Source organism: Hydra vulgaris, chromosome 03 (genome assembly GCF_038396675.1).
Source record: "Hydra vulgaris chromosome 03, alternate assembly HydraT2T_AEP".
NCBI lineage: Eukaryota > Metazoa > Cnidaria > Hydrozoa > Anthoathecata > Hydridae > Hydra > Hydra vulgaris.
This window is the reverse complement of record NC_088922.1, coordinates 10,455,805-10,474,414: the sequence shown is the minus strand read 5'-3', so window position 1 is coordinate 10,474,414 and position 18,610 is coordinate 10,455,805. Positions and strand designations below refer to the sequence as shown.

At 26.2% G+C, this 18,610-nt stretch overlaps 1 protein-coding gene across 1 annotated transcript in view; it reads left to right on the top strand.

Moving 5' to 3' along the window:
• The window catches only part of LOC100205877 (maltase-glucoamylase), a 110,200-nt gene extending 92,495 nt beyond the window's left edge, over positions 1 to 17,705 (top strand). The window contains exons 21-24 of the mRNA XM_065792305.1: positions 3,790 to 3,878; positions 10,627 to 10,676; positions 14,928 to 15,086; positions 17,444 to 17,705. Of these exons, the coding sequence (XP_065648377.1) occupies positions 3,790 to 3,878; positions 10,627 to 10,676; positions 14,928 to 15,086; positions 17,444 to 17,593 (448 nt within the window). The 3' untranslated portion in view covers positions 17,594 to 17,705. The remainder of the gene's footprint in view (positions 1 to 3,789; positions 3,879 to 10,626; positions 10,677 to 14,927; positions 15,087 to 17,443) is intronic.
• The last annotated feature ends 905 nt before the right edge of the window (positions 17,706 to 18,610 follow it).

Sequence of the window (18,610 nt, the reverse complement as noted above, 5' to 3'; positions counted from 1 at the left end):
TCAAAACAGGATTATAAAGTAGAATGGTCAACAAGAGTCACTTAAGATATAAGATTGTCAGGAAGATCATTAATATAGGTAAGAAAAAAAACAAGACTAGAAACTTGTGGTACTCCAGAAGTTACTGGAAAAGAAGAAGAGTGATGGTCTCCAAGGATGATTTTATTACTGCATATAGGAAGAAATGATTGCATAATCTCAAAAACTTTCTCAGATACATTGTAGAAGCAAAATTATAGAGAAGACTAGCATTTCAAACCTTATTGAAAGCTTTAGATATGTAATGAGCAATAGCCCTTGCTTTGCCGCCAAATCAAATGCACAACATAATCTTTCTGCTAAAGTAGTTAGCTAGTCAGTTATAGAACAAGAAGGTCAAAAACCATATTGATTGTCAGAGTTATTAGACTCAAGATGTTAGAACTTTGTATATTAAAGACTCAAAGACCTTGCTAATATTAGAGAGAAGATTGATTCGACGATAGCTGTAGGCCTCAGTCTGTCCTCTCGAGTTTTTTAAAATTGGAACCACGTATGCCATTTTTAGCACAAAATAAATATTTTTGTAAAATTTTAAGGATTTTAATTTAAGATTGAATGTTTGACTTTGTCCTTTTTATGTCCTTTTTATGTTTAACTTACCTTTGTTAATGAGACTTTTTCTAAAAGTCTCCAGAACCTAACTTCTGACGTAAGGTTTGAGATTTAATAAACTGGGAATAATGAAGCTTAGAATTAGACATCTTTTTACATTGATTTCTTACAATAATATAAGATGTTTGTTCTCAAAAGAGTTGTACTTTTGAAAAAGATAAAAAAAAAATGATTTCAATTAAATTTATTAGCTATATAAGAAAGTAAAAGCATGGAGTAGAATTAGGCTTGACTTTTTTTTTTACATACAATCAATGAGGCTACTTTTTTATGGTTACAACCCTTTAAGTTCAAAACCTTGATGAACAAGGCTGCTGCATCTAAAAATAATTTAAACATAATACTGTCAGAGGCGTGGTATGAATCAAATTAAAAACTTCTTGCTTATGAAGTGAGTGCTCTACAATTACACCAATACCACATTTGAAACTGGCTTCCATACATAAAATAATGGTCAAAGGATTCAAATCTGGTTTCACAATAAGTAGGTGAATTGATGTGTAAATATACATCTAAGCCAAGCATGTGATTATCGCTGTCAATTAAAGAATAATAGCCAGCAATACTTTGATCTAAAAAAGAAACTTTAAATTAGTCTCACAAAGAACAAGTAAGTCTTATGAATTTTTCAAGAGTTATGATTTAACTGATGGAAAGTTACTTTAAAGATTTGATGGAAAGTTTTTTTGATTGTTTTTCCCAATTAATGTGGTATTTGGCATTGTCCTTTAACTAAAGAATAAACAATCTTTTACATTTTTTGCGTCTTTTGCAAAACATTTATATTTTTATAAACGTTTTTGAAACTAATATTTATGATGATCTTTAAACCATGTTTGTTTGCTTGTTTTTTCCACCATCATGTTATTTGATTTTTTAAGTATATTTTGTTTTTATGTTTTTTTTTTTTGTTTTTTTTGGTTATATTTCAATTAATTAGCGTAATTTGAATTTTGTATCTATGACTAGGGTTTATCTAAGACGTTATTTGATTTTTCAATAAGTTGCTATTTTATTTTCAATTTACTGGTTAATTAAAAGTACCTACTTTTGTGTTTTGGTGACTGTATTTTGTAAATAAGTTTGTTTTTTTCCTTAAATTATATATGTTTGTTCATTTTGAAAATACAATTGTTTTTACTGTCGCCATAAGTATGTCTCTTGCAGATGTCCTTGCAGCAACGCACTAGGTATTTAAAGTAAGTTAATTAAATGAGCTGATAAATTCTTAATAATAGTGTAGTTTTAAAACAAGTCGTTGTCAAAACAAGTTTACATCAAGTTGGATCTTTTATTTGAATCAATATTTTGTAAAAATATTTTACAAAATGTTGCAATAAAATTTTTTAACATTTTTAAAGCTGTTCAAAAATAAATAACTACTATTTTCAAGCTTTGTAAATCTATTTCATAGAGAGCAATTAGCCTTAGAAAACATTCTTTTATAAATTGGCTTTTAATTATGTAAGTTATTTCTAATTCCTGGTTTTCTACACATAATGGCAGCTGTTTTTAAATTACATTTTGAAGTAAAAAGTGCAAAACCACTTTAGGTGTACAAAATTTCACATCTCTAAAACATCTTCAGCGACATCTTTGAACCAAACTTAGGTTTATTCATGCTTCTTTCAAATCAGAATGTTTGCAAAAGATTCATGCTCATGAGTATCAAAATGGTTCAAATTCTTCATGCTCAAAAAACTTTTATTTGTTTTTTTTGCCCTTGAACTTTGATGCTTAAGAGCAGCTATTCTAGACCCTTTTCGACAGTGTTGGTAGTATTTGGGCCCTGTGACTTTTGTATTTTGGCCACTGCCAGTGTTTACTGAATTTAGACCCTGCTTAAATTCAGTTATCAAGTACTTTTTATACATATATATATATGGTAGGGTGGTTCAAAAAACAACTTTTTTTTAAATAGTCTTCTGCACTTAACTAAATGTGTTCTATATAATACAAAAACACTAGGTTTAAAATTTTTCTGAATAAAAAATATTTTCAGGGGTGCCTCAAGACCCTTAAAAATTTGACAGGTCCCTAATATTTTGAAAAAAAAAAGTTTTTCTAAAGTATGTCAACCTGGTACTCAAAAGAAGCAAAATTATATAAAAACTTCAATCAATTTACATAAAAATATTTTTCAATATCATTTATGTAAATTGATTATTGTTTTTATTTCAATAAAAACAATAATCAATTTACATAAAAATATTTTTCAGATATAATCGCCTAAAAACTATTGTTTTTAAGATGAAAATAACTAGTAAATCAAAAAAAAATTCTTTTTTCAAATCCATGCTTTATGCAAGCAGAATTCTATTGGGCCTAGAAATTCTTTTTTTGTTATCTTTTGTAGAAGGAAAAATTACTGTTACGTTTTTAAATTTTTTTTTTTATTAATTCAGTGTTCTTATGGGGAAATACAAATTAAATTTTTGTTAACTTAATTAACTTTTTTTGGTCAAATTTTTCCATTTCCTTGTATTGTCATCGAAAATGATTAAGTGTGCAAAATTTGAGCAAAATTGGTTGAGAAAAAAGCTTTCAAAAATTGATTTCAAATTTTGTGGCACACAAACATATATATATAGAAAGTAACCTTATATAATATCATGGAAAAAAAGTCAATATTTTTAAATTTTTTAAAATGATTCTTTTAAACATGTTTTTTATGTAAATTGATTATTATTTTTGAAGTTTTTATATAATTTCGCTTCTTTTGAGCACCAGGTTGACACACATTAAAAAAACTTTTTTTTTTTAAATATAAGGGACTTGTCAAATTTTTAAGGGACTTGAGGCACCCCTAAAAATATTTTTTATTCAAAAAAATTTTAAACCTAGTGTTTTTGTATTGTATAGAACACATTTAGTTAAGTGCAGCAGACTATTTTTTAAAAAGTTATTTTTTGAACCACCCTAATATGCGGCAAATATTATTTTTTCCGTCTATATTTGGCAATGTTTCCATCAAATATCCTTACAGCAGGCACCACACCACTGCTGGGGTACTGCTGTCCAATTTATTTTTATAAAATAGCTCCTGATTACTTAATGGTGCATTTTTATGAATGTCTCTGAATACTGAGTACAATCGCATTGTTCTATTTTAACAAGAAATTATATATTTAACAGCCGAAGAAAACCCATGAAGCTTCTTGTTGTGTATGATAAATCTTTTAAAGCTGAAGGAGGTTTGTTTTGGGATGATGGCGAATCATTGAGTATGTATATATTTTTTCAATAATTTTAATTTTTCTTAATAGAACTTTGAAAACTTAAAATTTAACATTTTTACTATTATTTTTTTTTTTAATGAAAAATGTTTTTATTAGATAACTTCATTAAATTGTATTTACTGTTTAACTATATTAAAGTGTATTACTGATTAGTGTATTTTTTTAAACTTTTTAGCAAGATTTCCTATTGCAAACTTACAAGAATTAAACTGTAGGTCATAATAAATCTAGCTAGGAATATAATTAATCTAGCTATGAATATAATAAATCAATATACCTAGCTGTGAATATAATAAACTAATATATCTAGCTGGGACAATATATAGTACTAATAAAAGTAATTAATTTTGTTTAACAACAATAATGATACATAAATATTTTAAATTTAATTATGTTTATATATATTGAAAAAAAAAATATCGCTGTGAAGAAAGTTAATGAAAATTATAAATGTATTGTGAAAATATGAACATAATGCATCACAACATTTTATTTAAAAATTGTTTTTATTATTTACTAATGTCAGGAGGCAGTAAGCTTGTTCAAATAACATCAGGAATTAAAAACAAAGAAATTAAAATTAAATTTTTCATTTTAATTTCATTATTTTTAGTTATTATTAAGCTAATGGCATTAATCATTTAACACCAAATGCCGAAGAAAAGAAAGATTTCACAGAGATAAAATTTTATTCATTTTTTATTTCAATAATAAAATCAATGATGTTTTAAACTATTGAAAATATGAGGAGAGTTCCATTACTGAAATATTAGCCCTTAAGTTACTAGTAAGGCAAGCATTTTTTGTATTTTAGTAATGATTTATTTTTTTATAAACATAGAATATCCAGTAAAACCAATCAGATTTACTATTATGCCGGTTACCAGATAGTAACTCTTTTAGTTTGGATATCCAGCCAGATAATTGCTTGTAATTTAAATTTTTTCAAAAATTAATTTACATTTTTATAAAAAGTAAATAAAACTTTTCTAGATAATTCAGATTTTTTTTTTTTTTTTTTTTTTTTTTTTTTTTGTTAAGTTTATTAAGTTAAATATTAATAATGCAATCTTAAAAAATATAAAAATATATTAATTATTAATGTAGTCAACATTAAAAACTTCATAATTATAGTAATTAGGAAATAGTCAGTTGACAAGTTTGATTTTTTTTTCAATATTACCAGAAATACACAATTTGAATGCAATCTTGTGGCAACAAATATAGCCTAATGTGCTCCTTAAATATATAAATTTTATTTATGCTCCAAGATCCATAAAAAAAATGCGTAGATTTGAAATACATCAATACTGTAGGCCAGGGGGTCACCAACTTTAAAGAAGAGAGCCATTTTTCCTTAAATGATTTTGAAAAATCTTAACGAGACTTGCAACGATACTAGTGTAAAAAATTTTAGATCATTATCAACAAATTATTATTTTATAATATTCAATGACATTTAAATTTTAAATGTTTTATATATTTATTTTTATGTTTTGTAAAGGAAATAAACATAAATAATTAAAAAAAATAATTGAATAAAAATAAACAAAAAGATCAGTGAGATTTTTGTGAGTTAATTAATTTACAGATTTTTTTTACATCAGGTTTATAATTTGAAGTCTTTAGTTTTAGACAACATTTAAGCTAATATCATTAAGAGTTAATCTCAAGTTACTTTTAATAACTTTATGCGGCTAAATGTCTGCTCACAATAATATGTAGATCCAAAACTGTCAAGAGTCCAAATGCCATCAGCTTAAGTTGGTTGTAACTCTCAGGAAGATTATTCCATGTTTCAAATATAATTTGATCTTCCTTTTGAGAATTTGAAAGTTCTTTCCATTTATGATCTATTGCAAATTTTTCTTTTTTTCTTTCCAAATTTTCTAGTTCTGTTTGCAAAGTTGTAAATTTTGAAGTAGAAACCACTTTTGTTTTCATATCTGAAATAAATTTTAAACCGTTTCAAGGTCAATAAAGCTAAATTTAAACTGAAGTTTAAATTTTGCTTTATTGACCTTGAAATGGTTTAAAATTTATTTCGTTGGTGTTTACAGTAAGTAATCTTTTCTGAACTCTTTAAAAAGATTGGCAAACGAACCTTTCATTTTATTGATAGTAGCCAACAAATATTTAGTGTTTATAACACTTCCTGCTTCTCGATGCTTTTTTAAATGAAAGAAATGAACTAAGTTTTCATTGCTAATATCTTGAATAAACATAGATAATTGACTTTCACAAAAATAATATTTTCTAAAAGCGAACATGCAGTGTTCTAAAAATTTTCTAAAAGCGAACATTACCTTGTCCTTGCAACTTTTTATTAAAGTTGTTAAGATGAGCTGTCATATATCTGAAGCGAAATAAAATTTTTGTAATGGATTATCATCATTTAACTCAAGGTATTCAAAATCTTTTGATAATAAAAACATTTTATGTTTTTGTTGTCAAAAGTTTTTTTTTGAATACCCTGTTTTTAATATGTTCAATACGTTGACCAAAATGTTTAAGGACAACCTTCCTAGATAGCCAATGGACTTTATTATGCAACAATAGATCAGAATATTTTTCATTAACTTCATCCAGTAATAAACAAAATTCGCAATGATTTGATGCTTTTGAGACAATTATATTGACTATTTTTACCACCAAGTCCATTACCTCTTGAATTACAAAGGGAAAGGTTTGCACACACAGTGCTTCTTGGTGTATAAAAACTGAAAATGTTGTATTCAATAACTTTTTTTAAATAGGGCACAAAGCCATTTTTTTACCAGTCATACTCTTTGCGCTGTCTGTAGCAATAGATATTACTTTATTTGGATCAATTTCATTAATTGTCAGAAATGTGTATTGAGGAATTAATGTCTTCTCTGCACATTTGTCCTTTAAGCGGAATCAAAGTTAGCAATACTTCGTGTATACCCTGGCAGGATAAATATCACCCTACTAATTCAACTTGCGTTGTATCCCTAATGTCACAAGACTTATTACATGCCAAAGAAAACAAAGGCGATAATTTTAAATCAGAAAATTGTTGTAGGGCCATGCTCTCTGCCATTTTTATTGTTCTGTCGTGAAATATTTTAGTAGAAAGTGGAATATCTTTGATTTTTAAAATTATTTCTTCTTTATTTTTTAAAATCACAAAACAAGTATTTGGACATGTTTAAAAAATAGGTCTTTACATAATCTCCAACTGCGAAAAGTTTTCCACCCTTCATTATTTCTTAAGAAACAGAAATGCTAACTGCAGTATGACTATTTGAAGACTGTATCCATTTATTGAATCTTAAGGATGAATTTTGTGTATTTCATTGCAATTCTAATATTTTGGTTTTTCTGTTGCCACTAGATGAATATCTTTTGGCAAAAGTACAGTAATTTGTTGAAAAGTGACTTTCAGGATTTGACTTTTTATTCAACAACATTTCATTGCAACTTAAACATGATGATGATTAAACATGATGGTAAACCAGTGGTACTTGATATTGAATGAATTTCTGTCCATTCGAATTTGCAAATCACAATTTTCATCTTGAATATTTTTTTTTTTTTTTTTTATGTAGCCATGGCTAAGTCTAATGTAACAGATTAACTTTTGTTTATAATCTAACAATAGTGTTTTGACACATAGTGTATTTTATGTTTAAATGTATATTTGTGCTTTCATAATTCAAACATTTATTAACTCAAACATTATAAACACAATGTTAACATAGTTGCATGCAAATTTTATTCACACAAAATTTGCACGCACTTTTGTGGAACTAAGTTTGTTGAATGAAACTATTAACAACAGTATCATATTAATAACTACATATTTTATTTTAGTATAATTTAATCAGTGAAAAGGGCAGAAGGCACATATTTTACAAAACTGACTTTTTTGGAAATTTGTATATTCAAAGGATAGCTCCATGACTTTGTGTTAAAAAGGTGTCTTTCAGAAGTTTTCTCTAGCCTCTACAGTGTCTAAAAGTTTTGTTTTTTTATTAAAAGGGCTGAAGTCGGGACTTCAGCCCTTTTAACAAAAAACAAGAAACTTTGCGCTGAAGACAGCAGACCAAACAAAACCTCGCTTTGTTGTTTTGATTGTACAATAGTGTGGTAAATAAAGTTGATTTATTATGTTTGATCATTTTAATTGTGATTTAAATTGATTAACTGTTTTTTTAAATGGGTGATAGTGGTAGTGAGTCTGATCATACAAGTTATAAAAAAAAGATAAGAAACCCAGGAACAAGATTAAGAAATCTAGGCTTACTGGTGTGGCATATGAAAACCACAGAGGACAAAAAGTTCAGGCAAAAATCAAAAGATGAGCAGGATTTATTTTTACACAGCTTGATTGATGTTTACAGATATTGTGAAGAAGAGGCCTGGTTTAAGAGATAGCAAGGGAAAAAGTCGTGATGCTAATGAAAATACTGTACAAAAAAGAAAAAGTAACAGTGGAAACAAAAAGGAATTTAAGTATCATGTTTTGATTGGAGATGAACAAGTACAGGTATGTGTTGTGGCATTTTTATCAATAATTTCTGTGTCAGAAAAGGGGGTTCGAAGAGTAAGGGGTTTAAAAATGGATGGAAAAACAGTTAAAGATTTGAGAGGAGTACATACGAGTTACATTACCAGTCATGATATACTAACTAAGGTATACGCTCACATAGACTCCTTTCCAAAAAAACTGATCCACTATGGCGGAAAGGAAAGGTATTTTTTTAGTGAAATTTAAACGTGAAATTAGTGTACGAACTATTCATGAAAAAAATGAAGGGGTAAAGTTCAGTTACAAGTCCTATTATAACTACTACAATGAGGACTTTCATTTATGTTTCTTACAACATCAAATAGACATCTGTTGCATATGCGAAGAGTTAAAGTTAAATATAAAATCACCTCACCATAATGAAGTTGCTAAGCAAACAGCAGTTTGCTTAGCACATGTCTGTTTGCTAACTGAGTTGGCAGTACATAACTGAAGCACAAAAAAATTTTACCAAGCCATAAAACAAGATGTACAGAACACTAGGGAAGAAAAAAATGTAGATGTTTTGTCCCTAGCCATAGATTATCATTTCACTGCCCAAAATACCTGTGCAAGTTATTTTACCTAAGGCAGTTGACAGTTAGTGTATTTTCTATTCATGATGTGAAGAAAAACATTGCAACACCCTACCTTCGAGGGGCAGGCTAGAATATCTCCAAATGAAACTTGCTGCTTTCTTTTGCACTACCTGTCTACCTGTCCTCAATGATGACCTCAACTTTTATGCCGATAATTGTGAGGAGCAAAATAAAAACCATTGCTTTTCAAAACTTTGATTGATCTTTTTAATCCACTCACTGAGTGGATTAAAAAGATCAATCAATTTTTCCCAATCAGAGGGCACACCTTTTTGCCCAAAGAAGGCATGACAGAGTGTACAGCATTTAACAAATAAAAAAAAATTATATTAGTAGTAATCAAAGAAAGTTTTTAGTGGTTGATGTAGAGAGTTCATCTCTAGTTTACAATGTTAAAAGTTGGTGGCTAGTTCACTTTAAAAGAAACGTTACCCTAATTGAAGCAATGGGTAAACCCAGAAACCAACAAATTCAGTTTGCAATAAGCAAATTTCACCATTTTCAATAAGATTGTGTCAGCATAGGTCAATGTAAAGCCAGTGAAATTATCAATGGTATTGTCAAACATACTTTTATGATGAGAAAAAATACTCAAAACAAAGTGAACCTGCCAGAACAGCTTCTTTACCTAAACAGAAAGGTTCCAGTAAAATCTGCTAAATTAAATGACTTAAGAAAGTGTATTAAGTATATCCCACATGGTCATGTGGGATATACTTAATTGACTTTTATTATGAACTAATGCAATGGCCTGCAGCAGAAAGCAGAAGATGTTAGGGAAAATGATTAGGCATAGCTGATAAAATTTCTGTAATAGACCTTTTTTTTCCTCATAATATTTGTTAAAATGTATAAATAATTCATAAATATACACTTTGTGAAGATTTATTGCAGTTTGTGGCATTATTTTCTATAGCCCAAAATTAAAATCATAATAAAATAAGCAGTAATTATTCGTTAAATGTTAAGAGGGCTGAAATCCACTGTGTTAATTGGTTTATACGTTTTTTAAAAATAAATATAAAAAAAAAAATGTTTGCTTTTATAATAAAAAGCATTAAAAAAAATTTTTTTACCATTAACAAAAATTTACTGAGGAAGTAATGCTGTTTTTTTTAGTTTCGCGAAAGTTTACATTGTTGGACTTCTGCCCTTTTAACATTCACTGATTCAATTGTATTTTATTTCAAAGAAAAAAAATTCGATCATCGAATTAATTTTTTTTTTAAGACAAAGTTGTTTTAACATGCTTTTTTTTTAAATCGTTTAAATTAAAGACCAGATCTTACAAAATAATATTTATATATTTTATGTTTTGAACAAAAAAAAAAGTTTTAAATTTTATACAATAAAAATTTAATTATAAATAAAGTAAGTTAGTTTAAAACATATTAGAAACACAATTAATGTAATTTAAAATATATTAGAAACATAGTAAACATAATTTAAAACATATTAGAAACATAGTTAACATAATTTAAAATATATTAGAAACACAGTAAACATAATTTAAAATATATTAGAAACATAGTAAACAAGTTTAAATCATGATAGAAACATAACATAACTTAAAACATAATAGAATGATTTTTTTTTACAGATTCTGTTACAGAAAAGAAGTTTCTTTACTTGAAATTCTCAGCAAATAGAGTAAGTTATTTTTCTTTATAGTTTTTTTTTAATCCCTGTTATCCAGAACCATATATGATTATATCTATTTTCGGTTATATTTATTATGGCTATATCTATCTATTATATATTATATATATTACTATATTATATATATATACCCATTTATTACATCTATTATGGCTATATCCATATACGGTTATATCTACTAATTGATAAATAACTAAATAGACCCCTTTGTTTTATTAATTATAAATTATAATATTTATTAAGTTTAAATGATAAGATATCAGCTATTATTTTGTTATAATAAATCCCATATATATATATATATATATATATATATATATATATATATATATATATATATATATATATATATATATATATATATATATATGTGTATATATATATATTTAACAGCATACAAAATAGCAGCGGTAAATGGTCAACAACTGCCCAAAATAACTAAAATTGCTGGTTTTACCTTCCAAAATGAATTGTTGCCAGTCAAGGTTGACTGGTTAAAACATTATCTGAGTTTTAAAAAATAAGTTTTTACAAACAACAACGATGTGTTTTGAAATAACAAAATAATGTCATAAAGTGTTTTAAAATTACTAAATAATGTCATAAAATGTTTTGAAATTACTAAATAACGTCGTAAAATGTTTTAAAAATACTAACAATACCAAAAATTTTAGACTGAAACATCTAAAATATTTTAGGCTGAAAAGCGTTTAAAATATTTTAATTGTTTTTTATGTTTAAGTTTTAGTAGATCAAACAATGTGAAACGCTTTTAATTCACTTCATTAATTTGTATTATTTATGTAAGCTATATCTTCTTTTTTTATTTCACTTTGATTTGTATTATTTATGTAAGCTTTATCTTCTTTTTTTATTTCACTTTGATTTGTATTTTTTTATATTTCATTGGATTTTGGATCTGATTACAAAAAAAAATCTGAATAAAAAAATAATAACCGCATTTATTTTAGTTTTTTTACAAGATTTTTCTCAAATTAAATTTTAAATAATATATCAAAAGTCTCATTAAGACTAATAAATTCATTATCTCATTAAGACGAAAAAAATTTTTATTACTAAATTAACTTTAGCAATATTCTTAGATAATTATTTATAAAATGTTGCCTGCTTCCTTAATGCTTTTGGAACTTTTTTTCTACATTTTGAAGGTTATCAGCTCTTTTGCAATAATTGTTTTGAAAAACATTTACTATTGTACATATGGCAAGTCGTGTAATAAAAAGTATTGAAATACCACAACAACATACACCTTCAACCATCTCAAGAAGTTCTAAATGCCTAATCAATAAAGAAATTAGAATTTGTTTGTGCTTTAATATCAACAAATACTTGGATTCATATTGAGAAGAAAAAAAAATTGAAAAAAACTTCTGTTGTTACTTGCTTCAAAAAGTTAGTTGACCATTTCAACCCTCCATAATCTAAATTGAATAGATATTCATACTCTAAAGTAACATCAAACTTTAATGAATGTTCTAATACAATTTTTTTTTTTTTTTTGCAAAACACACAATAAACCTTTTCATGTATTAGCTTATAAGCAACATAAACAATATACACACATAACACAGAAATATACACACATAACACAGCATTGTATACACATAACACAGCAATATACACACAACACACCAATATAAACAAGAGAATTGCAATCAAAAGAAAAAACATCAACATTTTCTGACCTTGTAACTAATTCATAAAATTCTTCAAATTTAAATGACTTTAAAATATATAAAGCCAGGATATCATTCAATCAAAAAATCTAACGTTAGACAACTAAATTAATGTCACAAGAGTTTTTTCGACCCATGAGTGCACCTTCTACTATAGAAGGCCTTGATTAAATTCTATTTTATAAACAGTAACTTGTTTTTAATGTTATATAATTTTTCTTTGCTTTAATTTGAGGATAGTTTTAATGAATAATCAAAAATAATGGATTCTTTGGTTTAAAATAGAATTTTTTTGATGCCCAATTAAAATTGTGATAAATCTAATCTTTAGTCTCTCTTAAAAGCATGAATACACATAATTTTTTAAAATAAAGTTCTGTTGAAAGATAGTCCCAAGTTCAAGATGGGTACAAAAGATATTGGTCTATGTCAACTGTAGGCTTTGTTTGTTTAGTTTAACATTTTTTTGAACACCAATTGGTTATGGGTTGATTCTGAGTAAGTGGTATTTTTTAGTAAATATTTTTTCATAAATTTATCAAAATATTCAATTTATTCAATCCTATTTATTAAGTATTTTTTAATTCAATGTATTTTATTTACTTAAATCAATGGACACTATATAATTGATTTATTGATTTCTAAGATTTGTGAGCATGTTTTGTTTTATCAGCAAAATTGATATTAAAAGTTATAGAGTAGCAACTTGATAGTAGAAGTAGCCACTTAAAAATTCTGTTATTATTTTTCCTGACCTTCTTTTTTGAATATTAAACATTTTGATAACTTCTTGTGATTATTAAACATTCTAATAACTTCTTGTGAGTATCAAACATTCTGATAACTTCTTTTGATTATTAAACATTCTGGTAACCTCATGTGATTATCAAACATTCTGAAAACTTCTTTTGATTATCAAACATTCTAATAACTTTTTTTGATTATCAAACATTCTTGATTATAACGCATTTGTGGTTATTATTACACTGGATCATTAATGTTACAAAAAATATATAAAACTCAGTTAAATTACAGAGAAATAAACCCATTATTTTAAGAAGGTCAAAATTCAAAAAATTTTAACAGTTAATTTAAAAATTTATATTAAAAATTTCTGTATATGATTTATGTTTTTTTTTATAAATAATACTTACAAAAATTATATATGCCGTTCATTTATGTTTAATTTCATTAGAACCATCGACAATTTTTTAATTTAAAAAAACCTTTTTTTATCAATTTTAAAAAGTTTTTATTAATGAACTTGTGTCCTTTTTGAAATGGCAAGTTCAAATGTGCATTGAGGCATATCTTTTTAAGGACGTTTTAACAGTTAATAACAAAACATCCCATAAATTTAAGTATATAAAAAAACTGAATATGAAGAGAAGTAATAAACACGTAAGGAGTATCATTAAGAAATTTAAATCTGCATTAAGTACAACATTGGGTGATATGCTAGAGAATTTTTATCAGTTTATGTTGTTTGTAAAGAAAGACACTCTGCAAAACACTCTACATGACACAACCTAACAATGACAGTTTCCTTTTTTATGACAACAAAACTATATAATGAATTACAGTTAACCATTTGTTTCTCAGAAATCTTAGCATCTTTAATAAAACTTTGAAAATTATTTTTGGTTTTAAATAAATTATCTACATGTGATTTTCATTATTGCTTTGTAGTTATTTACTTACTTTGTTTACTAGTTTACTAATAAAAGAACACATGTTTTAATAAAAGAACACACATTTCAGTAAAAGGACAAAAACTTTGAAAGAATTTTTAAAAAATTTTGACTTTTTTTTTTTTGTATAAATATGTTTTTTATTTTTTTGTATAAAGTTTAATTTTCATAATAGTTTCTTTTATTTCTGTCATTTGTGTAAAAAAGATTTTTGAATGAAATACTTTTAATGCATATTTTAATAAATAATTACTTTTTTATCTACTCAAGTTTAACAACGAGAAATGAGATAAATTGTTTTTTATCTACTCAAGTTTAAGAACGAGAAATGAGATAAATTGTTTTTATCTACTCGAGTTTAACGATGAGAAATGAAATAAATTGTTTTGATGACTTTTTTAAGATAACTAAAGTTTGTAAGTTTCTGAACTAATTAGTTTTTTGTAGCATTTGGTTAAAAAGTTATTTTTACCTTCTGGAAAAGTCATATATTTCTAAAAAAATGTTGCACTATTTTTTTAACTTTTCAAGTTCAATTATTGTATTTTCAATAAAAAAAAGTCTATTAAAGTTATACAAAAGATATTCTATGCATTGTGAACATTATACAAAAGATATTCTATGCATTGTGAACATTATACAAAAGATATTCTAGGCATTGTGAACATTATACAAAAGATATTCTATGCATTGTGAACATTAAGCAGCAATCAACATTGTTGGTTTAAATATCAACAATGTTGTTATAATTCAGCCCATTATAAAACATTTTTAAGTACTACCCATAAACCATTGTGGCAGTTTAACTTGTTTTAAATGTCATTGCTCTATTATGTTATTTATAATATTTTTAGGATACTTTGAATATAAGTGTGGCAAACAAATATAAAAATGACGATAATCTTCATTTTGAGCAAATAACATTAGTTGGACTTCAACGTTCTATAAAATATGTATATGTAAATGAAACTCTTCATCAATCTTTTACCTCAAAAACGATAAAAAATTCTGAGGTGAGTTTTTTTGATGATTATATTTGTATTATAGATACAAATACTCATATTAACCCATATTGTATAACAGATGTTAATATGATTATATATATCTATCTATTATATTATGATATCTACTATATGTTTGTATATATGTAATCTATATAATATTATAGGTTTTATATATATATATACATATAGTTTTATAAATGTGTATTGTAAAGTATTTAAATGTTAGGTTTCATATATATATATATATATATATATATATATATATATATATATATATATATATATATATACATATATATATATATGTATATATATATATATATTTATATATATATATATGTATATGTATATATATATATATATATATATATATATATATATATATATATATATATATTTTTTTATAAATGTGTTTTGTAAAATATTTTTAAATATAGATATTCAGAAAAACTTTTTTTTGTGGCAAACAAAAATAGATAAATTTCCAAGCAGTCAGTTTTGTTGGACCAACCGTATTTTGTGTTAGTTGGCATAACTGATAAGTAGTCTCTACGTGTCTTTGATAAAATTGCATCGCTTGAGTATTATGCATAGAGTAAACTGGAGTAATTTCTCCACCAATTCTTCAAATTTAAATAAGTTGAGAACCAAAAATGTTAATAGAAAATTTGTTTATTCTTATTAATTTTTTTTTTTAAACAAAATTTTAAAAAAATAGAAATTTTTTCATAAATAGGAACAAAAAAATTTGTTTTCTACATTTTATTGGGCAATAAAATTTTACTGTATTTTTTTTTTGGGTCGACATTTTTCACAAACCCATTTTTGACAAGAGCTTTCCTCAAATTGCAATCAAAGGTTTTGCTGATCAGTTCTTGTGCTATTGCTTTGCTGCATTTTTTCTCTTCTATATTGAATTTTTGTTTATGTTGTGGTAATCTTCACTGTCAAACATCAGTTTTCTTTCAATAGTTGGTTTTGGTTTTTAGCTTGCTTTTTGGCTTCTGAATTAATTGAGGAGGGACGACTGATAGTAGTTTAGATGCTTTTGATCGAGTTGCTGTTGGTATTGGTGAAGACGTTGATGGTGTTGCTGTTGGTATTGGTGAAGACGTTGATGGTGTTGCTGTTGGTATTGGTGAAGACGTTGATGGTGTTGCTGTTGGTATTGGTGAAGACGTTGATGGTGGTGACGCTGGTGCTGGTGGCTTATCTAGCTCTAAAAGCTTGAGTTTCTAACGACTGCGTTTTTGTTTAATTGATAGAGATCTGCATTTTCAAAGGACTGACTGCATGGTCGCAAGTAATTACCGATGGCATTGCAGCAATTATTGACAGTGTAATGAACTGTTTCATTATTGCCACCAACAATAAATGGTCGCCTCGCTCTTCTTCTAATTAAAACTGTTTTAACCTTGGTCACAAATGAGCTCGATTTTGTCACCCGATATCATCGTTGAAAATAATTTGTGTCTTGTCCAGTACGACTGCATTTTTGCAAGATGTTTGAAGTGTTTCAAAAAATTTATCAATCACTAGGTTAGTGCATGAAGCCGCTCTCGCTGCTGAAATTTTTAGTGCTTTGCTTTGACTTAATTTATCTTGTCAGCGTTGCTTGAAACCCATGTAATACTCGATTGGTCGCTTTTCATTCTTAAATAAGGCAGTTTGATTAGTTTCCTTTAACTATTTGAACCCCATGAATTGAATTTTAGGAAACAGTAAACCGTAACCCCAGTTGCCTAAAACCTGAAGAATGTGAATATCAACAAGATAATACTGAGGGGATGATATATATATATATATATATATATATATATATATATATATATATATATATATATATATATATATATATATATATATATATATATATATATATATATATATATATATATATAGGTGGCGAAATTTCCCCATTTAGTATTTCCGGATTACCTTCGGAACCTATCAAATTAAAAAGAAAAAAACAACACAGATTTTTTTGTTTTTCAGATTTTTTCAGATTTCAAATTTTCTACATTTTGTTCTTTTAAATTTTTGACGAAAGTGAATAATTAGATTCTTAAAAGAATTTTAAATTTCCTTTTTATTTAAAAATTGCTTTTGTCAATTAATTTTCATATCAAGTCTTCAAAAATGAAATATTTTTTGATATAAATTGATTTGGACTTTGTATTTCTTCAAATAGAAATTTTGATCATAAAAAAATCTTATTCCTAAGTAAATTAGAGTTATAAAAGTAAAGGTACATCAATTGGCGGCGAAATTTCTCAAGTTGCAAGCCATTTTACTTTATAGATGATGGCCGTCATCTGTGGTAACTGTGATCAGCTGATTTTTATTTAAAATTTGTTAATTTTTAGATTTGGTTAATAAGCAACGTCAATTTAAAAATCGATCGTGATTACAACATCAAATGGACGAGCAACATCAAAAGTTCGTCTTGTTGTTTTAAAATTAACATTTATTGCATGATAACCGTAATCGTGGCATTGTTTGCTATTATGTATTAAATTTAAATGTTTTTGTAGAAATGTTTTGTGAGAAATCTTAAATAATTTTTCCTTTTTTTAATCTTTTTACGAATAAAGTAACTATGTCATAAATTTGCTTTATATAATAAAACCGATTGTATTCATTGCGCGTTGTTTCAAGACTATATTAGAGGTGAAGGCATCCGCATCCAAAAAAAATCTCAATTTTAACAAAAAAAATTTAGCATCTTTATTTTTGTAAGGCCTGTCATTTGAGTGGAACAGACTTTTTTTATGAATTTTTAATAGACTAATATGCAAAGCCGTCCCTAAGAAAATGTGATAGTTGGAGCAAAACCTCATTGCATAAAAAACAAAACGTATAAAAAAAGAGTTAAGACAAAACAGTTTAAAAAAAACTGACAGTTCTTCTGATTTTAAAATTGTTTAAAATAAATAGAATGCTGAGTGTTTTTCTTAATGTTTTGCTATTGTTAATAATTTTGATTATTTTTGTTAATTTTTTTTTTTTTTTTTTGGTGAAGTAATTCAAAGTTTTTTTGTTTAAAAACAAAAAAATTTAAGACATAATTTAATAAATTTTAACTTGTATTTAACTAGTCTTAGTAGACCTATTTTATGAACTAAAAGGAGGAACCATACTGATGAGCTATTCTGCGCTGAACTTTTAAAAAACGGCTATTTTTATAACCACGAGGTATTAAAAAAATCTAATAACAAGAACGTTGATGAACTTTGTAAAAATCCAAAGAGGGAAGAACCTCGGTGCGGATTTATAAAACTTTTTTAAGCGTTAGTTTGGCTTAAGTTCTGAAATTACTTATTTCGTATTCACAGAACTTGCGATTTATTTTGCGTAAATTAAACTTTTAAATTATGGTATTCACAAAACATCTCAACTTATTAAAAAACATATGAACAAGTTTCTCATTCGTACGAAATTGTAGTGACCAAAAAAATGCAAAACATAGTTTTATAGCGGCGGTATGACGTAACCCGAGCCTTGCGTGCGCTGGTGAGTGAGTCATGCTTGTC